The sequence below is a fragment of the Bombina bombina genome, chromosome 7 (genome assembly GCF_027579735.1).
Source record: "Bombina bombina isolate aBomBom1 chromosome 7, aBomBom1.pri, whole genome shotgun sequence".
NCBI classification, from domain to species: Eukaryota; Metazoa; Chordata; class Amphibia; order Anura; family Bombinatoridae; genus Bombina; species Bombina bombina.
Window position 1 is genome coordinate 155,776,636 of NC_069505.1, and position 27,672 is coordinate 155,804,307.

At 36.1% G+C, this 27,672-nt stretch overlaps 2 protein-coding genes across 3 annotated transcripts in view; one reads left to right on the top strand and one right to left on the bottom strand.

Moving 5' to 3' along the window:
• Positions 1–22,191, bottom strand: part of MUC15 (mucin 15, cell surface associated) — a 34,896-nt gene extending 12,705 nt beyond the window's left edge. Inside the window, exons 1-2 of the mRNA XM_053720386.1 lie at positions 21,961–22,191; positions 4,098–4,970 (exon numbers count right to left, since the gene is read on the bottom strand). Coding sequence (XP_053576361.1) covers positions 4,098–4,950 — 853 coding nt within the window. The 5' untranslated portion in view covers positions 4,951–4,970; positions 21,961–22,191. The remainder of the gene's footprint in view (positions 1–4,097; positions 4,971–21,960) is intronic.
• Positions 1–27,672, top strand: part of LOC128666024 (anoctamin-3-like) — a 353,414-nt gene that overhangs the window by 156,930 nt on the left and 168,812 nt on the right. The window lies entirely within an intron of this gene.

Below are 27,672 nucleotides of genomic sequence, written 5' to 3' on the forward strand. Positions count from 1 at the left end.
ATACAGGCCACAGCATGCTAGGCCACTAATATGCCGACTACAAGAGTAATCAGAAGCAAGCAAGTCCAGTAACAGAGAGGCAAATAGAGCAGATAGGAGCAGGGTGCAACAGGATAAGAGAATACAATAAGAGAAGTCAGAAGCACTCTAGGCCTGTAATAGATGATGAAAAGAGCAATCAAGAGCATTAACAGACAGACAACAAGAGCAGTAAGGCACAATTACGCCAGTAACAAACAGGCAACAAAAGCAGACAGGAGTAAGCTATGTAAGTAAAAGACAGACAGAAATAAGCTAGGCCACTAACATACAGACATCAAGGGCAATCATTAAAAAATCTAGGCCATTAATAGGCAGACCACAATCTAGACTAGTAACAGACAGACAGACAACAAAAGCAGTCAGGAGCAAGTTAGGTATATAACAGGCATACAGCAAGAACAGTTTAGTACAAGGTATGATAAGGTAGGACAGCAAGGAGACATACAACAAAAACAGGCAGGAGTAAGCCAAGCTAGTAATAGATAGGCAACAAAACAGGCAGGAGTAAGCTAGATTACTAATAGGCAACAAAACAGGCAGGAGTAAGCCAGGATAGTAATAGGCAACAAAACAGAAAGGAGTAAGCCAGAATAGTAATAAATAGGCAACAAAACAGGCAGGAATAAGCCAGGCTACTAATAGGCAACAAAACAGGCAGGAGTAAGCCAGGCTACTGATAGGCAACAAAACAGGCAGGAGTAAGCTAGAATACTAATAGGCAACAAAACAGGCAGGAGTAAGCCAGGATAGTAATAGGCAACAAAACAGAAAGGAATAAGCCAGAATAGTAATAAATAGGCAACAAAACAAGCAGGAGTAAGCCAGGTTACTAATAGATATGCAACAAAACATGCAGGAGTAAGCCAGGCTACTAATAAATAGGCAACAATACAGGCAGGAGTAAGCCAGAATAGTAATAGATAGGCAACAAAACAGGCAGGAGTAAGCCAGGCTACTAATAGGCAACAAAACATGCAGAAGTAAGCCAGGCTACTAATAAATAGGCAACAAAACATGCAGAAGTAAGCCAGGCTATTAATTGATAGTCAACAAAACATGCAGAAGTAAGCCAGGCTACTGATAGGCAACATAACAGTCAGGAGTAAGCCAGGATAGTAATATATAGGCAACAAAACAGGCAGGAGTAAGCCAGGATAGTAATAGATAGGCAACATAACAGTCAGGAGTAAGCCAGGATACTAATAGATAGGCAGCAAAACAAACAGGAGTAAGCCAGGATAGTAATATATAGGCAACAAAACAGGCAGGAGTAAGCCAGGATAGTAATAGATAGGCAACAAAACAGGCAAGAGCAAACTAGGACAATAACATGCAGACAGCAAGAGTAATCAGAAGCAAGCTAGGCCAGTAACAGAGAGGCAACTACAGCAGACAGGAGCAGGCTGCTACAGGATCACTGAAGTCAGGATCACTCTAGGCCCCATGTTGTGAATGATTAAACATCAGATTTAAAGGGACACTGTACTATAAAATTGTATTCTCCTTAATGTATTTCCAATGACTTGCCATACTAGCTTTAAAGTATTAGATGCATGTTTAATTTTGGTTTACATATGTATTTGACTTAGTTGTTTTCAACATTGGAAACACAAACCATCATTCTAAAACAAGCACACCCATTCAATTGTACTGAGCCTGCATGAAGAGGAGACCTCCTTATTTATCTCTCTCTCTCTCTCTCTCTCATGTGTAATACTAATGCTATGCTGCTGGGATAACAAATCAATGGGAAAACATTAATGGTACAATGTACTTAAGACAGTAGCTAATAAGAGTTCATTGTATTCCAAGCAGCTGCAAAGATACAACTTCAATTGGGCTGGGCTTTTTTTTTCTCTCTCTCCCACCCCACTGGGATGTAGATTTCTGCTGCCTCTTTTTTTACATAGCTTTTAGAGAATTCTGTAGTATTCTTATCTTCAATAGAGGTAGCAGTTTTACTGAGCAAAATCAGACATTTCAAATGACAAAAGAAAAAGGTAAATTAGCTATTTGTAAACAATTAACTACTCTACGGAATTAAAAATGGAACACATTATAGGGGAGAAGAAAAAAACTACACCCTACACTACAGTGTCCATTTAAGTTTACACAAATTAAAGTCAAATGGCTTCTTATTCAAATTGTGAAATTTCTATGGCTGCATATCCCCTTTGCTTGAATTACCAGGGCCCAATTCCCTAAAGTTTTCTGGTGTGACAAGATTTTATATGAAACCTTGTCAATATTACAGTAAACATACAGTATTATGTTTTAAAGGCATTTTCTACCTTGGAAACTGTGTATCTCATTAAGGGTGGTTCACTAATATTCTTTATGTGAAGAAGAGACGCTTACTTTACAATATAGTGCTCAATAAAACAAGGTAATTATTTCTTTCCATGCCAGTGAATTTTTAAGAATTGGCTCCTACTCCTATCCATAAACCTCACAGGCTGACCCTTCTTTCAGCTCCGCCCCCTTAACCCCTTCTCCCAAATCCATGTTCAAAAATTTTGAAAGACAGGTTTATTGAAATGCTATATATACATGCATCATCTGCTAATTATATATAACTTAACGGATGTAACCATCTGGGTACTAGTGTATTGGGCTAATAAAGTATGTTATCAAAGTATGTTTAGATAAAATCAAATTCATGGTCACTGTCACAAAGGATGGTGTACGTACTATATAACCATTTCAGGTTTCTTTTCATTTAGTGGGTGAATGTATAGACTACATATAACTGTACCATCTTATCACAACCAACTGTTAATTCCACAATAAGGCTAATATTTATTAGTTTTCAGGATTGGCATACTTTTAACACTATTTCGATCCAATAATCAATCTTACATATAAACAGATTATAAATTTTGCTCAATTTCAGTATCAGGTTGACTTGTGTAAACCAACCTTGGCAGCAGACACTATTTATACAAGAATATCTATACATATCTCCAAGTTGAGAGGAACTCCCGGTTTCTGTTTGGCAAGCTAATAGCACAGCCTGATGCAGCAAAGGTTATACGGTTCTTTGTCCCCAAAGGTTTAAAACGGACAATACGGCATTCACTTCTGGAAACTGTAAAAGTGTGATTCTGCAGGATTGAGTATATGTATATACTTTCGCTAAACAAATTTCTGGCGACATATATATGCACATTTGGACCAAAGTGCATAAAAGGTTGTTTTCAAAAAGGCAATTTTAATAACTGGACTTAGTGACTTTTAATGTTTTATATGTTTAAATGTTTTTTAGAATTCTGTTTTAATTGTCTTGAAATGTCCAATATTTTTGGATAGATTGATTTTTGCAAATTGCTAGCTGATTCAATGGAGACTTTCCTATATATGATTGTATATCTGTGCTGATGATATGAATACTGTTTACATTTAAATAAATCCATGATTATACACCTATATGTCATTATTTAGGTTCTATTTACAATAGGAGAGCTTTTTGAGTTTCTAAGACATATATATATATATATATATATATATATATATATATATATATATATATATATATATATATATATATATATATACACACACAATAAAGTCACAAGTCATTTTATTTCTTCAGGTTAAAAGCATAATTGTCACAGTATAGCATCACAGTGACTGACAAAAGCATAGAAAATATAGCATGTTTCATGTCCGTAGACACTTGTTCACTGCTCTGCAATGATGATGATATGAATACCGTTTACATTTAAATAAATCCTTGATTATACACCTATATGTCATTATTTTAGGTACTATTCACAATAGGAGAGTTTTTTGAGTTTGTAAGACATTATATATATATATATATATATATATATATATATATATATATATATATATATAATATATACATATACACAGACACGCAATACTTGTTTGGAGATATATATATATAGTCCCTTTATCTTTTTATATTGATTTCAACTGTCTATCTAGCTAGTGAGGAGCTTATTTTGAAAAGAGGCGAGACACTCCCTGCGCCTACCTTTCACTCACTATAAAACCAACCTCTCTCATGCGCCTTAGTACTCATGTATTACCTTTTGCACTTCCGGAATCTCCCGAGACACTGGTGTTTGTTGTTGGATTTGTGGAGATGTTACTTTCAGTTGTTTCAGTTGGCCCACTGTAGGTCACCATTGTGCTATTCGTACCATTTTGGGTAATGGTTGTTGGAGCTTTGGTAGTCTCCATTGAAATGTTTTCAGTGGTTTGGGAGGTGTTTGAGGTCATATACGTTTCAGTTGATACCGCTGTGGTAGTGATAGCACTTTGAGTTCCATTAGTATTTTCCGTGAAGTTAACGTTTATACTTGTCGTGAGTGTCTCGTTATTTATAGCTGTTGTTGTTGTAACATTTGGAGTGATTGTTATGTTTAAAGTAGATACAGTTGTTGTTATAAAAGAGCTATTGGTGATATCTGTAGATTCTGTTGTGGAATTATTTATAGTGAGTGTCCAATTATATAGAACTGCTGTAGTAGTAATATTTACATTAGGAGTAAATAATGTTGTTATAGCTGAGCTTGTATTGCCAGATTCTGTTGAGTTATTGTTCGCACTTGTTGTTAGGGTCTCATTATTTAAAGCAGTTGTGGTAGTTACATTTTGCGTAGTGATTGAAGTTACTAAACTCTTATTAGAAGTTATAGAGACTGAAGGAGTACTTGTTGTAGCTATACTGTCTAATTCCGCAGAACTTGGTTTGATAGTTGAAGTGTAGACAGTAGTTTCAGATTCAGTACTATTAATGGGTTTTTCCTGTGTAATGATCGGACTCTTAGTTGAGTCTAATGTTTGAGTTGTAGCTAATTCTTGTCCAGAACAAAATAAAATTTGGCCAACGAAAAAAATAGAAACAAGCAGGAAAACTGGCTTTTTCTTCAAGTTCATTTTAGAGTCTTTCAAAATACCTGAAATAAAAAAAAATATTGTTTTTACTTAAAGGACCAGTAAATTTGCATAATCAACAAATGCATGATAAAAGACAATGCAATAGCAATTTTTCCTGACATATTTTAAAGTTATGTCTATTTTCCCTTCTCCTGTATCATAAGACAGCAATCAACCAATCACAAATGCATATACGTATATTCTGTGACTTCTTGCACATGCTCAGTAGGAGCTGGTGACTTAAAACATAACTATAAAAAGATTGTGCACATTTTGTTAATGGAAGTAAATTGGAAAGTTGTTTAAAATTGCATGTTCTATCTGAATAATGAAAGTTTATTATGTACTTGAGTGTCCTTTTAAAGGCAGTCCAATGTACACTATGTAGGAACATGTTTAGATGTATAATAAATCTATACTGTTAGTTGTGCTTATTTAGATGCCAAGAAATTAAATTTCTTTCTAGATAGAGTGACAGGTGACAAATGACAGACAGATAGATAATGATTACAATCTACAGAATATTCAACTCATAATCAAGGGCTAAAAATCCTGAAGTTTGTAGATTATATTTATATGAAACAACTGAATTCAGTTAATCTGTCTTTTTCCAATTTTTCCTCCGACATTGCTTTTTGCCCATGTTTCTCTCTCTCGTTTAATGAAGACACGTTTTATGTTTCTCATACTCTATAAGCTATCCTGCAGTATTTACCTGTGAAGATAGATGTAGATAGATAGATAGATAGATAGATAGATAGATAGATAGATAGATAGATAGGATGTTAAAGGGACAATGAACCTAATTTTTTTCTTTCGTGAAAAAGAAATTTTAAGCATTTTTCTAATTCACTCCTATTATCATTTTTTCTTCGTTCTCTTGCTATCTTTGTTTGAAAAAGAAGTAATCTAAGCAAAGAAGCTAGGCAATTTTTGGTTCATTATTCTGGACAGCACTTGTTTATTGGTGGGGGAATTTATCCACCAATCAGCAAGAACAACCCAGGTTGTTCACCAAAAATAGGCCGGCATCTAAACTTACATTCTTGCTTTTCAAATAAAGATACCAAGAGAATGAAGAAAATTTGATAATAGGAGCAAATTAGAAAGTTGCTTAAAATTGCATGCTCTATCTGAATCATGAAAGAAAAAATTTGGGTTCAGTGTCCCTTTAAATGTCTACACACCCTTATGACATTGTAGGTTTTTGAAATGGAAAGACATAAAAGAAAACAAAGTTAAAAAAAAAGTTAAAAAGGGGCAGTAAACACCTTGAAATGTGTAAGTAAAATGTTATGCATAATGAAACAACTTTTCTATATTGTACTTTCATTATAAGTAATTTAGCTCTGAAAATTGAGTAATTTCTAATAAGAACATGAAATGCATGTACAGACTTCTGAATGTTAACTCTGCTAGATAGATGTCCCTAATTGGCTTTAACTGATAACAACTGCAAATAAATGCATTTTATTATTAAATGTATAACCATGGCTAGCCTGGTAGTCTGCTGACTGAAGCCCAGATGGCCCCTTATAAATAAGGCAAATAGTGAGTGGAGTTTGGCTATTGAAAGTTAATAGCATAAAAAATATATTAATTTGTTTTAAAAACGTTAAGACTTAGCTGATATGTTATTCTAAAGCAAAATAACAGAAACATCTTATAATTACAAGGTGTTTACTGTCCCTTTAATTATTTTTAAATAATATAAAAAAAACTACACCACCATAAATGCATAACCCTTTTATAATGGGGCTCTAGATGAGTTCACAGCAAACCAATCACATTCTAAATCATGCCTGTCGGTAAATCACATACATCTGCCATCAATGAAAATGGTTCTGATTAAACCTATATAAAATTCAACTGTTGCTATAGGATGTGCTAGAATAATTGGGGTTGCATCTACCTGGGAAAGTCATGGTCCACAGAGTTGTCAAAGAAACTGTGAGAGCTAATTGTTAAAAAGAGTACCAATAAGGAGAGGGATATAAAAAACAATATTGAAGGCACTGGATTTACCATGGAGCGCTGTCAAAACTATCATAAATAAATGGAGAAAATGTGGCATCACAGAGACATTACAAAGATCAAGACAACTCTCCAAAGCCGAGGAGATGGCAAACTTATCATGGAGACTACCAAGAGGCCAACAGCAAAATTGAAGGAGCTACAGGAATGTCTGGTCACTCCTTGCATGTGACCACCATCTCTTGTATTTTGCGTATTTCTGGGCTGTGGGGAAGGGTGGAAAGAGGAAAACCCTTTTTTAAAAAAAGGAACATTCACACCTGTCTAAATTTTGCCAAAAGATTCATTCAGTCACCCCAAACCATGTGAAAAAAATGTGCTATGGCCTGAAGAAAAAAAGGTTAGACTTTTCAGTCTAAATTGTAAAATATGTTTATTGCAAATCCAATAAAGCTCATCATCCAAGGAACCCACATTTTTTTCTTTCATGATTCAGATAGAGCATGCAATTTTAAGCAACCTTTTAATTTACTTCTATTATCAATTTTTCTTTATTTTTTTTTGGTATCTTTATTTGAAACAGCAGGAATGTAAGCTTACAAGCCGGCCCATCTTTGGTTCAGCCCCTAGGTTGTTCTTGCTGATTGGTGACTAAATGGTATTCACCAATTAGCCAACGCTATCCAGAGATCTGAACCAAAAATGGGCCGGCTCGTAAGCTTACATTCCTGCTGTTTCAAATACAGATAGCAAGAAAACAAAGAAAAATGGATAATAGGAATAAATTAGAAAGTTGCTTAAAATTGCATGCTCTATCTGAATCATGAAAGGAAACATTTGGGTTCAGTCTCCCTTTAACTTTGAAGCATAGATTTGTAGCATCATGCATTGTGGCTGCTTCTCTTCAGCTAAGTCAGGGGCTCTTCTCCAGATAGATGGGACAATGAATGGCTCCAAATATTAAGCTATTTTGGCACAAAACCTGCTGGCCTCTGTCAGAAAGCTGAAGATGAAGAGGAATGTCACATTCCAACATAACAATGACCCAAAGCACACACCCAAGTCGACCAAGGCATGACTCAGAAAAGTCTTGGAATGGCCCAGTCAGAGTCCTCCAGACCTCAATCCCATTGAAAACCTGATAAATGACCTAAAGAGAGCACAGGAGATCCCCTCGCAATTTGAAGGAGCTCGAATTTGTTTGCAAAAAATTCCAAAGTCTAGATGTGGAAAGTTAATAGAGACTTATTCACAAAAACGTGCTGCTGTAATAAATGCAAAAGGTGTTTCCACAAAGTATTAGTTGGGTTAGCTGTGCAGAGGGTGTTGTAGGTTGTGTTTTTTTTATTTAAAGTGTAACTAATAATCAACTATGCAGTTTTTTTTCTCAGGATTTTTGCTTTTTTTGAAGATCACATTACAGATTTGAAAAGTATGACATTTACATTGTTGTTATTTCTGTGTGTACATTTAAAAATCTGCTATTTTATAATGGTGTATAGACTTTTTATATCTATAGGTAGATAAATTAATGTACGTCTTTGCACGTTTAGATTTGGAGATATTGCACATTAAATACCATGTAACCTCAATCAGTAGCGGACCTACTCAACAGAGGGCCCCGGTGCAAATGTAACTCAGTAAAAAGCAAAAGTAATAAAATACATTCTGCTCTGTATAATGATTTTGGGCATAGATATATGGACCTGCAACTTGCACTAACAAAGGCTTCTCTTAAAGGGACAGTCAACACCAGAATTTTTGTTTTTTTAAAAGATAGATAATCCCTTTAATACCCATTCCCCAGTTTTGCATAACCAACACAGTTATAATAATACACTTTTTACCTCTATGATTAACTTGTATCTAAGCATCTTCTGACAGACCCCTGATCACATGAGATTTTATTTATTATCTATTGACTTTCATTTTAGCCAATTAGTGCAGTGTCTGCCACAATCCACGGGCATGCTCACAATGTTATCTATAGGGTTTACCTGAACTAGCTCTCCCCTGCTGTGAAAAGCAAATACAAAAGCATGTGATTAGAGGCGGCCTTCAAGGGCTTAGAAATTATCATATGAGCCTTCCTAGGTCTAGCTTTCAACTAAGAATACCAAAAGAGCAAAGCAAAATTGATGATAAAAGTAAATTGGAAAGTTGTTTAAAATTACATGCTTTATTTGAAACTTGAAAGGTTTTTTTGGACTTAACTGTCCCTTTAAATAAGATTCTACACATTCTGTGTACGCCTATGTATAGATTAGCTGTTATGACCCCCTCCAGCTCTTGGGCCCTGGTGCCGCTGCACCAATGGTAGTTCCGCCCCTGACCACAATCTCCACCCACTTTGCACCACTTGTAATCAAACCGTGAATAAAAATATACTATTTGCTTGTTCTGTATTTAATGCCTTTGTTGCCATGTTAACCCCCTGCATACCATGTTAACCCCAATTTGCTCAATTTTAACCCCAACTTGACCAGAGTTAACCAGTGGCTAACAAGGCAAACCAGGGGATAACTTAGCAAATCAGCACTCCAGCAAGTTTTCTTGGCTAACCCACATCTTTATTAGCTGCATTGCATCTTCTTTTTGTATACATCCATGTCTTTAACTATTTTTTTCCAGTATATGCAACAGAACCGAGTCTATTCTAGTGACCATGTTTACAAAACAAACAAAGAAAAAAAGCGCATGCAGGTTATCCTTGAAAATGATGCTTTTTGCGTTTTATTATTGTTAATGATATAAAAAATGGTCACATTGTTTTAATTGTGTGAATTTTGTGGCAATTCATCTTGTGAAATACACAGCAATATTGCGTTTGGAATTTTATATTTTACAAATTAAGAGTATTCCATCATTGGATAAAATACACTGACCTACATCAGCAATAAAATATTCACGTTTTTGCAATATAAAATAACTTGATGAAGTGCCGTTTTGCTCATTTAGCCTCTGCTTTGCATTGTTAAAGGGACAGTCTACAACAGAATTTTTATTGTTTAAAAAGATAGATAATCCCTTTATTACCCATTCCCTAGTTTTGCACAATCAACACAGTTATAAATACACTTTTTACCTCTGTGATTACCTTGTATCTAAGCCTCTGTAAACTGCCCCCTTATTTCAGTTCTTTTGACAGACATCAATTTTAACCAATCAGAGCGGGCTCATCTGAACTCCACGTGCAAAAATGAGCACAGTGTTATCTATATGACACACATGAACTAACACCCTCTAGTGATGAAAAACTGTCAAAATGCCCTGAGAGAAGAGGCGGCCTTCAAGGGCTTAGAAATTAGCAAATGAATCTCCTAGGTTTAGCTTTCAATTAAGAATATCAAGAGAACAAAGCAAAATTGGTGATAAAAGTAAACTGGAAAATTGTTTAAAATGACATTCTCTATCTGAATCATAAAAGTTTATTTTGGACTAGACTGTCCCTTTAACCACTGGTTAACTCCTAGAAAGTGAGGGTTAACATTGGGCAAGTTGGGGTTAAAATTGCATACATGTAGGGTTGCCAGGTATCCAGTATTCAACTGGACAGTCCCGTATTTTCGATAGGCTGTCTAGTAAAATTTGTACAAAAATATTGGACACTTAAAGGGATATGAAACCCACAATTTTTCTTTCATGTTTCAGATAAAGCATGTAATTTTAAACAACTTTCTAATTTACTTTTATTATCATTTTTTCTTAGTTCTCTTGGTATATTTTGTTGAAAAGCAGGGACATATGCTTAGGAGCCAGCCCATTTCTAGAGCACTATATGGCAGCAGTTTTGCAGGAATGTTATCCATTTGTAAGAGCACTAGAGGGCATCACTATTTCCTGCCATGTAGTGCTCCAGATGCCTACCTAGGTATCTCTTTAACACAGAATATTATGGGAAGGAAGCAAAAATTTGTTTAAATTGTATGCTCTGTCTGAATCACAAAAGAAAATTTTGGAGTTCCATATCTCTTTAAATACCGTTTGCCAGCCAAATTTAATGACCCTCCTATGCGGCTATCCATTAGAAATATAGCCCAAAAAGAAGTGACACGATGTACTGTGTACATTTTCTATTATATATGTTACAAGCAGTCAAGAGGTTGTTAAACCATTGCTCAGTCAAGGGGGTGCAATCACTATTGTTAATGTGTGTTACTAACAACCAAGGGGATAAAATGACTGCTCAGTTGTGAAAAATCAAGCGTGGAGCTGAAGGTTGGCCTATAGGTTGTCCGGTACATTTATGAAAGCACAGTTGGCAACCCTAAATACAGGGGTCAATATGGCTAATGAAGACTTTATAAGGCTAAACTGGCACACACACAGCACAAAAGAATTGTATATTTGTATTCACAATTTAATTGCATGGGGTGACATAGTTAGTGGAAATTAAGGTCACGTGCACAATGTGTAATATCTCAGAAACCAAATATGTGTTTTTGTTGTACAAACTAGTACATTTAATGGTTTAATTTTATTTACAATTGAATTACAGTCATTAGGCGTAAATCGGGAGGAGATTGAGGTCACATGGCATATAACGTGAAAATATTTCTGAAACCAAACTGTTACAAACGTTTATTTATTTGGTACAAATCTTCACAAACTAATGTTATATTTGTATTTACAATTTAATTCAATGTGGTGCGAAGCGGGCAGAGATTGAGGTCACTTGGGCTAAAATATAATAAGTAATATCTTAGAAACCAAACAGGCACAAAGGCTGCGCAAATGAATGGTTTCTTATTATTTAATTACATGGGGCGCAAAGTGGGCGGAGATTGAGGTCACATGGAATAAAATATAATATGCAACATCTCTGAAACCAAAGAGGTTCAAACATTCATTTGTGCAGCACAAATGCAGCACTAACAAATGGTATATTTGTATATACAATTGAATTACATGTTTTCTATGTAATACAGAGTTTAGATATGCTAAATGTATTAATTTGTGTGCTGTAATGTTGTTTATTTCTTGTGTGTAAAAGCATAGGGTAAAAACAAACATATGAAGCAAATATACATATTTTCACCACATATTATAGCTAGGGTGAGACTCTTTTGTAAGAAATTAACAGTTTGTCCTTGCCTCTAAGTGTAGAGACTGCATTATGAAGAACAGGTGTGGAATATGACAATATGATTTCGCCTGAAAAATATCAATGCCAATGAAGACACATTGTGTACCTGTCATGACTATTACTAATAGTGAAAATCCTGGTTTCAGCATTTTTCCCGCCTGTTGCCAAGGCTGGTGTTTATGTGTTTAAAGTACTACAGAAGGCAAACATTCTTCTAAAAAAAGTTATAATGTCTATTTATATTTTATTCTGCTGGTTCACTAAACAATGTAGAGATGAGTGAACTTTAGTGACTCAGCATTGTAGAGTAATATGGGAACTGGTGAAGCTGGAAATACTCTTCATAAATTATGCTGGGTGCCCTGTTTGTACTTGCTCTGTGTGAATATGTGGATAAAATGCATATTTACATATTAGGCAAGAATAGCTTATTCTTACTAAAGAACATGTGTGGACAGGGCAAACTTGTGTTGCATATAGATATGTTACATAGGAGCAAGGTGATGTGAATTAGCAAATACTATACTAGATCATAAATAGAGAGATAAGTGCTCAACCTGGGAATGAACAATAGCATAATAGCTTGTTCTATGGCTAGTTACTACCCAAGAAGCAGCCTCTTTTTGCTCAATATGTGCCTTTCACTCTCCTGTAGCATATCAGTCTGATTCTGACTTAACAGTACAGTCCAGCCCCGAAATACCAGACAATCCCTCTCCAGACATCCCAACCTGCAAAAAATCATTTCAGGGAGGTGGCTTCTCCCGCTACTGCGCCGCCACCCCCCCTCCCAGTTATATATTGGACACCTTGAAACCCTAAATAAGATAGAGACTTATCATTAAAGTAGCTTCCCACTAAAGTCACATTAAAAAAGTAGCTTTATTGCACAACCACATGCAACAAACCTATTTTCCTGTGATCGTACGCTTGTTGAATGCTTAAATATTTTAGAATAAGAAGTTTAATTACGTGAGTAAATAAGGTAGTATTTGTGTATTATTTTATTAAAATCAGTGGGGGCTTTTTGGTTACGGATGCATGCTTTGAGGGTTCTATAATGTCCCAGCAACTAAAGGCATTCCTTAAAGAAACACTTTTCCGGATTTGGGCCACATTGGATCATAGTACTTTGAGTTTCAGGGAGATTGCACTCCATTTGCTGGCATCAGGGAGCCACTATTACAATCAGGGAGACTCCCTGAACTTCAGGGAGACTTGGGATGTCTGCCTCTCTGAACGAGAGAAACGGCAAAACCCCAGACGTACGTTTCAGCCTATTGTGGGCCTCGTCAGTGAGGTGCAGCCATATCCCTCTAGGCACACTGAGCAACGGGTCCACATCTGGATTCCCACATCACATTTAGGGAGACTTCCCTAAGAGTCATAATTTGCATAAATAAAAATAGAGAAGCGCTCAACCTGGGAACGAACAATAGCATAATAGCTTGTTCTATGGCTAGTTACCACCCTAGAAGCAGCCTCTCCCTAAGTGTGATGCGGGAATCCAGACCCGGACCCGTTGCTCAGTGTGCTAGAGGAATATGGCTGCACCTCACTGACGAGGCCCACAATAGGCCAAAACGTAGGTCTGGGGTTTTGCTGTTTCTCTTGTTCAGAGAGGCATTGCCTGGTATTTCAGGGCTGGACTGTACGGTGAAGTCAGGATCAGACTGATATGCTACAGGAAAGTTTCAAACCTGTCCTCAGGCCTCCATAACAGGACAGATTTTCAGGATTACCTCGGGTGAGAGCAGGTAAAATAGTTAATATATCCTCACAATCTGGCCAGTTAGGGAGGCCAGAGGACAGGTTTTAAAATCAGAGCACTAGAACAAATGTTAACCTTACAAGCTACGTGATTCACCCTTTCACTGACTGAAATTTCAGAAGTGTGGTGCACAGCTGCAATTCATGGTCTTCTAATTACCCAAAAATAATGGCAAAGTCATGTATGTCTGCTATTTGGGAGAAAAAGAGGCTATCAGAGAAGCTTTTACAACCATTTGCCTTATCGGTGCAGTAGTTGTGTGTAAATCATTTAAGTGAGAAACCAAAGTTTGTGAAAAGTATTTTTTTTTAACCCTTTGAGTGCTAATGACGGCTCTGAGCCGTCACAGAGTTTCCCACTCTGGTGCCAATGACGACTCAGAACCGTCACTAGCACTCTCCCACCTTGAGGGAGATCTGTGGGCTCCCACCCGCTCCTCCCCCGGCGATTGTGCCTGTAGAGTGACAGGCATCGCCGGGGCTTCCCGTTTTGCGTGGCGAAGTCACGCGCAATTACGTCACCGCGCAACTTTATTTATACTTAACAATGTTAAGTATAGGAGCAGGGGGCATGCTGCTTAGAACCCTGTATTTCAGGCATCTAAGCAGCTACCGACCCCCAAGACCCACCATTGGAAAGGTAATTGCCTAACCTTTCCAACGGTGTAAGTCTTGGGGGGGGTTCTGAAACTTTTTTTAAAAAAAGTTTAAAAAGAATTGTTCAACAAATAAAAAAAAACATTAAAAAATATTAGCACCCAGGTGGGAAAGTGCTTAGCACTCAAAGGGTTAAATAGCGGTATCAACTAGACCATAATAGGCCTGGATCAATACATTGGGTTGTCTTCTTATACAATAGAAAGACTCTATTTCTGTTTACACTAAGTGATATCAAAAATGCTAAAAATTCTCAGTTACTTTGACAAGTATTTCTATGAAATTCCTGGTAGCGAAGGGGTTAAGACTTTTATTTAGTCTTATAGGGACATTAAACACTAAATACATTTCATGCACCTTCCTCTAATCATGGGTGCTTTTCATTTTGGAACCTAGGTTATACTGCAGGTATCTGAAGAAGAGTTGCTGCACATGTGAAAACACATCTGCACTAGTGATGTCCCGAACTGTTCGCTGGTGAACGGTTCCCTGCGAACATAGCTTGTTCACGTTCGCCGCCGCGGGCAAACATATGCGATGTTCGATCCGCCCCCTATTCGTCATCATTGAGTAAACTTTGACCCTGTATCTCACAGTCTGCAGACACATTACAGCCAATCAGCAGCAGACACTCCCTTCCAGACCCTCCCAGGTCCCCCGCAGCAGCCATTTTAGAATCATTGTGATGCAGCTTTTGAAGAGAAAGGAGGTTTATTGTTGCAGCGCCTGATTTTATTGGGAAATTGATAGCTAGGCTAGTCTATTCAGTCTCCACTAAAGTCCTGAAGGACTCATCTGATCTCTGCTGTAAGGACAGCACCCCAAAAAGCCCTTTTCAGGGCTAATTTTTTTTTTTTTTTTTTTTTTTTGCATAAGGCTAGAACTCCAGTCGTTTTTTTTTTTTGCATTTGCCTGCCAGCCTGTGTGTGAGCCTCACAGCATATATTGTGCCAACTTGCTCACTGCCACCACTTATATCTGGTGCTTTAACATTATTTTAAAAAAAAAAACTTTAACATTAGTTTGCTAATTGCAAGTTTAATCTAATTTCATTTACCATCAGGCCTGTGTGCCAGGCCAACAGCAAGCATATACTGTGATTAATTGCTCTGTGCAACCACTCATACCTGTTGATTTAAGATTATTTAAAAAAAAATAAAAAAAACTTTTACATTAGTTTGCTAATTGCAAGTTTAATCTAATTTCATTTTCCTTCAGGCCTGTGTGCCAGGCCCACTGCAAGCATATACTGTGATTAATTGCTCTGTGCAACCACTCATACCTGTTGTTTTAACATTATTTTAAAAAAAAAACAAAAAAAAAAACTTTTACATTAGTTTTCTAATTGCAAGTTTAATCTAATTTTATTTTCCATCAGGCCTGTGTGCCAGGCCTATAGAAAGCATATATTGTTATTAATTGCTCTGTGCAACCACTAATACTTGTTGTTTTAACATTATTTTAAATTTAAATTAAAAAAAAACTTAACACAACCTTGTTACCATGGGTCCCAGACCGCATGTTTAATTATTATACTTTGTCAGGGTAATTATATATCTATCAAATCTATCTATTTATCTTCTATCGATTCTATCTAACTATCAATCTATGTATATCTATCTATCTATCAAACCTATCTATCTCGTGTCCGGACTGTTTTGAGACAGCCACTTGTGTTTTTGACAAATTTGAAGTAGAAGGACAGACCAATCATCTTCTTCCATCTCCCTGTTCCAAAAATGCAGGACATATAGACCTCCCCCGATAGGGGGAGTAACAGGTAGTAGTAAACTGCTAAGAATAGTACTACTTAACACACCACAGGTACCAGACCGCATGTCTTATTGTTATACTCTGTCAGGGAAATTATATATCTTTCAAATCTATCTATTTATCTATCTAACTATCATCAATCGTATCTATCAAATGTATATTGCATCTATTGATCAATGTAATTCGTATCTATCAAATGTATATTGCATCTTTGGATCGATAACATTCGTATCTATCAAATGGATATTGCATCTATTGATCTATGTAATTTGTATCGATCATATGTATATTGCATCTATTGAGCTATGTAATCTAAATCTATGTATCTATCTATCTCGTGGTTGTGCAAATGGACTGTTTGCGGTGCGTTACACTTGGAGTTTGGTCTGTCACTGTGAAGCGGGGGTAACCCTTACAATACCTGATCGATACGACATCATAACTGATGTTTTAAAGCACGTTATTGCAAACAATTTATTAATGTTAGGTGATTTAGGCCCTTTATGGGTTAAAAGCAGACTCTGCATCAACTATGTAATTTTCCATGGGAGTTTTGACATGGATCCCCCTCCAGCATACCACAGTCCAGGTGTTAGTACCCTTGAAACAACTTTTCCATCACTATTGTGGCCAGAAAGAGTCCTTGTGGGTTTTAAAGTTCGCCTGCCTATTGAAGTCAATGGCGGTTCGCGAACAATACGGGAAGTTCGAGTCCGCCGTTCGCGAACCGAAATTTTTAAGTTTGCGACATCACTAATCTGCACTGGAATGTAATAAGACAGATTTCAAAATAGCTGCACCCATGACTAGAGGGAGATGAGGCATAACCTCAATACTTTGCTTATAAAATGTGTTTAATGTTCCTTTATAAAAAAGCAAAACAGCACATTCACAGTTTACTTTTTCAGTCTTCTGCAAGCTTCATTATAGCTTTCAGTTGTATTTGAAAATCACTTATAGTACAAACACAAATGTTTGGATAAATGATGCAGGGCAGTCCCCTCTGTCCCAAACAATCACAAAATCAGCTAAATAAAATGTTTGTACTACCATTTGTTTAGTGATGCCCAAAGTCTTTTTTTTCTCTGACTCATTAACATAAAACTGATTTAAAGGGACATAATAGTCGAAAAATGACATGCTCTAATTTTTTAAGGCATGTAATTTTAAGACTATCAACCCTGCACTGCTGTGTGGTTAACCTCCAAATGGGTTTAAACACACAGCAGAAGTACCGCTCGGGACCTGCACAGCACTGCTGGTCCAGAGTAGGAACTGCTGCTGATCCAATCAGTAGCACTAGATGCACGACTCAGATGTGTTACCAGCGCTGTGGGGGTTAAACACACAGTAGTGTAGGGTAAATGAATTAAATTTATGTAATTTTTCGACTATTATGGCCCTTTAAATATCAATAATGCTGACTTTTGAAATTATGAAATGATTTAGCTACAAAATCCTAATAGACTTTAATGGGGAATTTTGCAGAAAAAAAATATTAGGTAACATTTTTTTAAAAAACAGGTTCTTAAAACTTTTTTTCTGTGACAAACTCACAGTGCTTTGTGACTGAATGAGTGCTGGACATGTTTAGTAATTTATCGCCAGCCAGAGCAGTAAGTGTGACTACCAGTCAGGAGGAGAATTAAATAATGTTGGGGCATATGGCTAGTAAGTCCAACCATTACATGTGTTAAGGGGGCAGGGGAAAGACTGGTATGGTGTTTGTGCGACCCTAAAAACTTTTTGTGACCCAACCGGGTTTGGGGGAATCCCCCAACTTAAAGAGACAGTCAACACCAGAACTTCTGCTGTTTTAAAAGATAGATAATCCCTAATTACCAATTCCCCAGTTTTGCAAAACCAAAACAGTTATATTTATACGTTTTACCTCTGTAATTACCTTGTATCTAAGCCTCAGCAGACTGCCCCCTTATTTCAGTTAATTTGACAGACTTCCATTTTAGCCAATCAGAGCTGTCTCCATGGTAAATTCATGTGCATGAGCTCAATGTTATCTATGTGACACACATGAACTAATGCCCTCTAATGGGGAAAAACTATCAAAATGCATTTAGATTAGAGGCGGCCTTCAAGGTCTAAGAATTTAGCATATGAACCTCCTAGGTTTAGCTTTCAACTAAGAATACCAAGAGAAACAAAGCAAAATTGGTGATAAAAGTAAATTGGAAAGTTGTTTAAAATTGCATGCCCTATTTGAAACATGAGTTTTTTTGGACTTGACTGTCCCTTTAAGAAGCATTGTTCAACAGGATTGCAATTGATCCCTATGTTCTTTCTACAAATATTAAATGTGCCCTTAAAATTGTATTTGTATTTTGGTAAACATTTGAATAATTTCACATCACATTTGATTAATGCCTTTTCTACCGGGAATTCCAGAGAAACGCTCGCCCAAAATACCAACACATTTAAACAGAAAAAAATAAAAAATAAATAATTTTTTTTAGTAGACAACCCAAGGTTCTTGTTTATTTTATTTTTCAGATAGAACATACAATTTTGAACATCTTTCCAGTTTACTTCTATTATCAAATTTTCTTTATTTTCTTGTTATCCTTTGTTGATAAGCAGGAACGTAAGCTCAGGAGTGTGCACGTGTCTGCAGTACTATATGGCAGCAGATTTGCAGCAATGTTATAAAATTAGCAAGAGCACTAGAAGACAGCACTATTTCCTGCCATGCAGTTCTTCAGGCATGTGCACATTACCTACCTTGGTATCGCTTCAACAAAGAATAACATAAGAACTAAGATAATTTGATAATAGATGTAAATTGTAAAAAAAAAATGGTATTCTCTATCTGAATGATGAAAGAGAAACACATTTTGGGTTCATATCCCTTTCTAGAGCAAAATGGTGACCAAACCTATTAAAATAAGTTTCATTTTTAGCTGAGACCTTTTATTAATTGGTAATTAATTACTTGTTGAGCAATATATTTTGCTGGCCCCTCCCCTATGCGTGTCATGTGACAGATGAGTGCTAAAGTCACTATATCATTGCTCCAGCTGCACTGGCTTCTCCAGCATTACCTGTTCCTTTATTAGTCTGTGTATCTGATTGACTGAACAATGGAGAGTAAATGAGCTTTTGTGAAACAACTGCATAAACATAACATAGCTGACCCGAAGTTAGGTTACCTTCTTTAAAGAGACATAAAACTTTTTTCCTTTTACGATTATGAACTTTCCAATTTACTATATTCTTTTGGTATCCTTTGTTAAAGGAGCAGCAATCCACTACTGAGACCTAGCTGAAGACATTGGGTAAGCCAGTGACAAGAGACATATATGGGCAGCCACCAATTATCAGCTAGCTCCCAGTAGACATTTCTGATCCTGAGTCTATCTAAGTATGACTTTCAACAAAGTATACCAAAGAAAAAAAAGCTAATTAGATAAAATAAATTGGAACTTTTTTTTCTTTTTTGTTAAAGGATTACTTTCTGTTGTTCTTTTGCCTTCAATTAAATAATATATTTTAATTAAACAACAATATCTCATAACTACTGACCTGTATTATCTAAAAAACGAAGCTTCCAAACGTTATAAAATATGTAATTTATATTCACCGATGACGTCACACAACCACTCCCACTATTTTCTGCATTGCGTGTCCAACATAGTGAAACCAATCAAATTATATCTTTACGCATATCATTAACTACTAATTCTTCACTAATACGCAGGCGCTTCAAGGTGGATTTAATGCGCATGCGCAATACTAACAATTGAAGCCTACTACACCCACAGACCAATTACAAGTAACGCTTGCGCATTAGGTTAAAAAAACGATGCAATCAGTTATCCAGACTTTCTTCAACAAAAACAAATACTCTGTCAAAGCGCAGATCAATCGAATGATGTGCGTTCAATAGAGTGGGTCTATTCTGTTACAGGCAGTCTTCCAGCGAGTGACGTTTTCGCTGACGTTGCACTAACTTGCGCATGCGCACAAATAAAAAATTCCGACATTTTGGAACCTGGGTTATCAACACGGATTGGCATGCAGCAAATTAAACGAACGGAGTGGGTTTGGAAAAACGGAAGATTTAGAAAAAGGAAAACAAAGAAACGGTAGATATATTTTAATGTAATTATATTAAAAAAAAATGTATTTGGTATGGTTGTTTTATAAGAGCAAGAGAAAAAATGATGTTACAGTGGCCCTTTAAATGAGATGCGGTGTGTAAATCATGAAAGTTGTTATTCTTTACTGTCCATTTAAAGGGACATAATGCCCAGCAAAATTTTTTCATGATTTTATTATGATTGCTATGTTTTATTTCTTTGTTGAAAAGCAGGTAGGAAGGTGTTGGAGCATACATATATGTTGAACATATGTCAGCAGTTTTAGAACTATGTTATATATTTGCAAGAACAGTAGGTCATGAAGCCACCAATCAACAAGCACTACCCTGGTGCAAACCAAAAAACACCTAAGCTTACATTCCTGCCATTTCAAACTGAAGATACTAAGAGAACACAGAAAAAAAATGATAATAGGAGTAAATTAGACAGTTACTTAAAATTGCTGTTCTATCTGAATCATGGAAATTAAAAGATTTGGGTTTCATATCCCTTTAAATGTTTCTTATAAAGATTAATCAGATGCATTCAATGACTTATAAATACACACTTTATTTTGAAGCCAAGAAAAACATGATCAGGAAGTTATTTTATATATGTGTGTCTGTGTTATATAAAGGAAAACACACACAATACATATCTCATTCAGTAGAAATAAATCAAATTGCATTTATGTATGAAAACAGCAAATTATGCATGTTGTAGTCTTTTATATGTTTGTTGTGTTTTTTTTTTAAAAAACATTACAGGAGAAATAGAATTCAGCTCAAAAAGTATAAACATGCAAATATCTTATGTATAAATATCAGTTTTTCAGCAGATCATTTCACACTGCAAATACTTCAACTAATTTGCCAAGGTAGCTAATGAATTAAACTTTAAATTGGGAAAGCTCCCTTTAGAAGTTCACTGCATAAACCAGTAGTTTTTTTTAAATGCTTTCTTTAGTTTTATACAATATTCAGCTTTATACTGTGTTTAAATTCATTTTGCCATCTTCAGGTCTGTTAGAACTTTTCTATCCACATAGGCTTTGTGAATTCACCATGAGGAAACACCATAAACACACCCTAATTAAAAATGATTGATATTCAAGTCAGGTGCTTTTCAGTGAATACAAAACAGTAGAATTGTGCTTAGAACTGATCAAGAATAAAACTCTTTACCTAGTGTGACATGTTGGGCCCATTTACTCCACTTTTAACAGCATCACACATGCAGTTTTGTTAAATGTAACAATGAAGCTACAAATTTGAGGATGTATAACCATTCTGCAACAACACATGATTGTTTATTCATAGTCCCTGTAGAATCTTTTTAAATTAAAGAAAGTCAGGTATCTGAGTTCTTTCACAATCAATTCTTGTTTAACTTACACAACCACTGTACAATTAATATCCATACACTTATACAAACATACTTTTAAAAGTAAAAATAAATTGTATTATGATTTTTAATAAAACACAAATTAGATATTCAAAATGACTTCCTGCTAAGAACATTCTGCAAAATTCCCAGTACAGTGTAATTCCATTCTGTAGTAGATTTTCACAATTTTAGGGAACATTCTTGTAAAAACTAAACCGCAATTTAAAGGTAAACATAGAGAGATGGTCAAGTAGAAAAACAATGCCTTACCTTATCCTCTCATACAATATCTTTAGATTGCCAGGTGCTGTGTAGTATAGTTCTGTGTTAGAGGCAGAGAGCAGGTGATTTTAGCAGTGTGGTACAGGGAACAGAATGTAAAAGGTAATGAGGTGTAGGTGGGGCTGGAGTTTCCATAGTTGTCAGACAATCTGAGAACCAGACTGACCTGATTCTCTTATTGTTGAAATGTAACATTACACAGCCCCTTACCTGCGTACTGAACTCATATCAAAGAACGCTTACGATAAGAGACGCTGCCTTTGTATGCTCACATTGAACTATTTATAACATAAAGAATAAAAATAGGTGTATTGTCCTTTGAAGGAAAACCACAAACGTTCTATATAGTTGGAACAAATTAGTAATGTGTGATATTCAGATTACAGTATTCACAGTATCCAAATATACTGTTTAGCTGATACAACTGAAACTAAAGTAACATAGTAACATAATAGATGAGGTTGAAAAAAGACAGAAGTCTATCGAGTTCAACCTATACAAATCTAAAATACTTACAAAAAGAACCAGTTAACCCCTTAATGACCACAGCACTTTTCCATTTTCTGTCCGTTTGGGACAAAGGCTATTTTTACATTTCTGCTGTGTTTATGTTTAGCTGTAATTTTCCCCTTACTCATTTAATGTACCCACACATATTATATACTGTTTTTCTCGCCATTAAATGGACTTTCAAAATATACCATTATTTTCATCATATCTTATAATTTACTATAAAAAAAATTATAAAATATGAGGAAAAAATGGAAAAAAACACACTTTTTCTAACTTTGACCCCCAAAATCTGTTATACATCTACAACCACCAAAAAAAACATATGCTAAATAGTTTCTAAATTTTGTCCTGAGTTTAGAAATACCCAATGTTTACATGTTCTTTGCTTTTTTTGTAAGTTATAGGGCCATAAATACAAGTAGCACTTTGCTATTTCCAAACCACTTTTTTTCAAAATTAGCGATAGTTACATTGGGACACTGATATCTTTCAGGAATCCCTGAATATCCCTTGACATGTATATATTTTTTTTTAGAAGACATCCCAAAGTATTGATCTAGGCCCATTTTGGTATATTTCATGCCACCATTTCACCGCCAAATGCGATCAAATAAAAAAAAATTGTTCACTTTTTCACAATTTTTTTCACAAGCTTTAGGTTTCTCACTGAAATTATTTACAAAAAACGTATGTAATTATAGCATACATGGTTGTAAATGCTTCTCTGGAATCCCCTTTGTTCATAAATAGCAGACTTATATGGCTTTGGTTTTGCTTTTTACTAATTAGAAGGCTGCTAAATGCGACTGCGCACCACACGTGTATTATGCCCAGCAGTGAAGGGGTTAATTAGGGAGCTTCTAGGGATAATTTTAGCTTCAGTGTAGTGTAGTAGACAACCCCAAGTATTGATCTAGGCCCATTTTGGTATATTTCATGCCACCATTTCACCGCCAAATGCAATCAAATTAAAAAAAACGCTAAATTTTTCACAATTTTAGGTTTCTCACTGAAATTATTTACAAACAGCATGTGCAATTATGGCACAAATGGTTGTAAATGCTTCTCTGGGATCCCCTTTGTTCAGAAATAGCAGACATATATGACTTTGGCGTTGCTTTTTGGTAATTAAAAGGCCGCTAAGTGCTGCTGCGCATCACACGTGTATTATGGCTAGCAGTGAAGGGGTTAATTAGGTAGTTTGTAGGGAGCTTGCAGGGTTAATTTTAGCTTTAGTGTAGAGATCAGCCTCCCATCTGACACATCAGACCCCCTGATCCCTCCCAAACAGCTCCCTTCCCTCCCCCACCCCACAACTGTCCCCGCCATCTTAAGTACTGGCAGAACGTCTGCCAGTACTAAAATAAAAGTTTAAAAAAAAAATACATCTTTAGCATATTTACATATGCTACTTTGTAGGATCCCCCCCTTAGCCCCCAACCTCCCTGATCCCCCCCAAAACAGCTCTCTAACCTCCCCCTCTGCCTTATTGGGGGCCATCTTGGGTACTGGCAGCTGTCTGCCAGTACCCAGTTTGCAAAAAAAATGTTTATTTTTTATTTTTTTGCCTGTTTTTCTGTAGTGTAGCTTCCCCCCCCCCCACAGACCAATCCCCCACCCCTTGACTAATGTATTTTTACATAAATAAAACTATTTTTTACAACTTTTCATACATAATTTTTTTGTAGTGTAGCGGTTCCCACCCGCTCCCTCCCCGTGCACGCGCCCGCCCCCGCCCTCCCGTGCACGTGCGCGCGCCCGTGCGTGCCTCTGATCACCCCCGCCCACGATCCCGCCCCCCTACACATCATCAGGGCCATCGATGGCCGCCACCCGCCTCCCGAACCGGCTCCCACCCACCAACGGATTTAGCCGGTGATGTCCGGTGCAGAGAGGGCCACAGAGTGGCTCTCTCTGCACCGGATTGCTAAAAAAGGTTATTGCAGCATGCCTCAATATCGAGGCATCACTGCAATAACCGGAAAGCAACTGGAAGCGAGCAGGATCGCTTCCAGCTGTTTTCCAGACCAAGGACGTACGCCACACGTCCTCGGTCATTAAGTGTATTTTTTTTGAGGACGTGTGGCGTATGTCCTTGGTCGTTAAAGGGACACTGAATAAAAAAAAATGTCTTTGGAGATTCAGATAGAGCATGCAAATTTAAGCAACTTTCTAATTTATTCATATTATCAAATTTTCTTCATTTTCTTGCTACCTTTATTTGAAAAAGAAGGCAGCTAAGCGTTTTTTTGTTCAGAACTCTGGACAGCACTTTTTTATTGGTGGATGAATTTATCCACCAATCAGCAAGAACAACCCAGGTTGTTCACTAAACCGGCTGGCATCTAAACTTACATTCTTGCATTTCAAATAAAGATAGCAAGAGAATGAAGAAAATTTGATGATAGGAGTACATTAAAAAGTCGCTTAAAATTTTATGCTCTATCTGAATCACGAAAGAAAAAAATTGGGTATAGTGTCCCTTTAAAATGAAATAATCCCACTAAAAGGTGACCCATTTAATAGTAGAAATCATATCCATGAATTTTGTTTCTAGACAGAAATATATCCAAACAATTTTTAAATGTATCTAGGGTATTAGCATTCACTACCTCCTTTGGGAATGAGTTCCACAATTGTATAGCTCTTACAGTGAAAAAAGGTTCCATTGCAGGAGATTAATTCCCCTTTCCTCCAAACTTAAATTGTGACCTCTCGTCACAAAAAAAATTCTTAGAATAAACAGAGCTTCTGCCATCTCTGTATATGGGCCTTGAATATACTGTATTTATATAAAGTAATCATGTGACCCCTCAAGCGCTTTTTTTCTAAAGAAAACAGACCCAGTTTGGCTAGCCTCTCCTCATATCTTAAATTCTCCATTCCCCTTATTAGCTTTGTGACCCTTCACTGAACTTTTTCTAGTTCTGCAATGTCTTTATTTGCAATCGGTCCCCAGAACTTCACTCCATACTCAAGGTGAGGTCTTACCAGGGATTTATATAGTGACAGAATTATGCTTTCCTCCCTTGAATCAATGCATCTTTTAATGCATGCTAGTATCGTATTAGCCTTTGTAGCCGCTGCCCTGCGTTGTGCACCCATCTTTAGCTTGTTATCTATTACTACTCCCAAATCCCTTTCCTCCTCTGTTTGACTAAGTCTTGTCCCATTTAAATAATACGTTGCCTACTTATTTTTACTTCCAAAATGTAGAACCTTGCATTTTCCCGTATTAAATCTCATTTTCCATTTACCTGCCCATACTTCTAATTTTTGTAGATCCCTTTGTAGCGAAAGTTCATCCTGCTCTGATCTAATGACCTTTCTTAAAGGGACACTCAATCAAAATTAAATTTTAATTATTCAGATTGAGCATGCAATTTTAAACAACTTTCTAATTTACTTCCATTAACAAAATATGCACAGTCTTTTTATATTTAAACTTTTTTTGGTCACCAGCTCCTACTGAGCATGTGCAAGAATAAGTGTGTATGCATTTGTGAATGGCTGATTGCTGTTACATGGTATGTGTATGCATTTGTGATTGGCTGATGGCTGTCACATGGTACAGGGGAGTGGAAAAAGCCATAACTTTTAAAATTGTCAGAAAAAAAAATCTACTACTCATTTGAAGTTTAGACTAAGTGCTATTGCATTGTCTTGTTATCTTGCATTTGTTGATTATGCAAATCTACAGTGTTGACTGGTCCTTTAACCTAGTATCATCAGCAAAAATAGAAATGTTGCTATTTAATCCTTGCTCCAAGTCATTTATAAAAATATTAAAAATAACAGAGCCCAGTCTTGATCCCTGGGGGACTCCACTGATTACCTTTGTCCAATCTGAGTATGATCCATTCACTATTACTCGTTGCTCCCTATTTTTTATCCAGTTATTTATCCATGAGCTAACATTTTCAGCTATTCCCAGTCCCTTAATTTTGTGCATTAATCTCTCATGTGGCACTGTATCAAGTGCCTTTGCAAAATTTAAGTTATCACATCAACTGATTCCCCTTTATCTATATTTTTACTTACTTCCTCATAGAATCTAATTAGATTAGTTTGACATGATCTATTTCTCATAAAATCATGCTGATTTGAACTCATAATCTTGTTTACACGAATGTGCTCATCAATAAAATTCATTATAATCCCTTCAAATATCTTCCCCACTATTGATGTCAGACTAACTGGTCTTTAGCTTCCTGGATCATCCCTGCTTCCCTTTTTAAAGAGTGACACCACATCATCTTTACCCAATCCTGGGGTACCATGCCTGAGGATAATGAGTCTTGAAAAATTAAGAGTAGAGGTTTGTCTATAACAGTGCTAAATTCGCTTAACACCATTGGGTGTATTCCATCTGGGCCTGGAGTTTTATTTAACTTCATATTATCCTTTTATATTATAAATACATTATATTTTTTCCTGATATCCTCTATACATAACCCAGTTAATGGTATGGGCTGGCATGTTCTAGTTTGTTCCATATTGTCTATTGGTTCCTCTCTTGTGTATACTGAAGAAAAAAATGGTTTAGTATAATGAGGAAGTGTAGTATTTTCAACAGCAAACTATAATTAAAGAATCATTAATTTCTCATTCCCTATAAAATGTCTAATTAAGCATAATTAAAACATTTTACAGTGTGTGTTATTTAACCCTAAAAAAGATGTTCTGTGTGATACAGAAATCTGGTATTCCTATATTCTGCTTAGTGATTGGTTGATATGTGCAGGGGGTTCTTTATATCTGCCCCTGATTGGCAGCAGCAAATAAAGTAAGACAAAGAGGTTTTCAGAGGATTTTCAATGGGTTTGTTCTGGGCCTGCAAAACAATGCATATTTTTCTAACAAAATGACTGTTTTAAAAGGTATTAAAACTTTAATTTGGCAACCAGATCTTTTTAAATACAGTGATTTATTTATTTCTGATGAATAAATGCATATATATATATATATATATATATATATATATATAGTAAATGTAAAACACCCAGACCTGCAAAAAAGAAAATATAGATAAGCTTTTCAGCATCAATAAAACATACTCTATCTACATCTGTTATTCATTCTCAAGGCATGAGCAGCGCACTTAAAGGGACATGAAACCCACATTTTTTATTTTATGGTTTAGATATAGCATGCAATTTCAAACAACTTTCTAATTTACTTCTATTA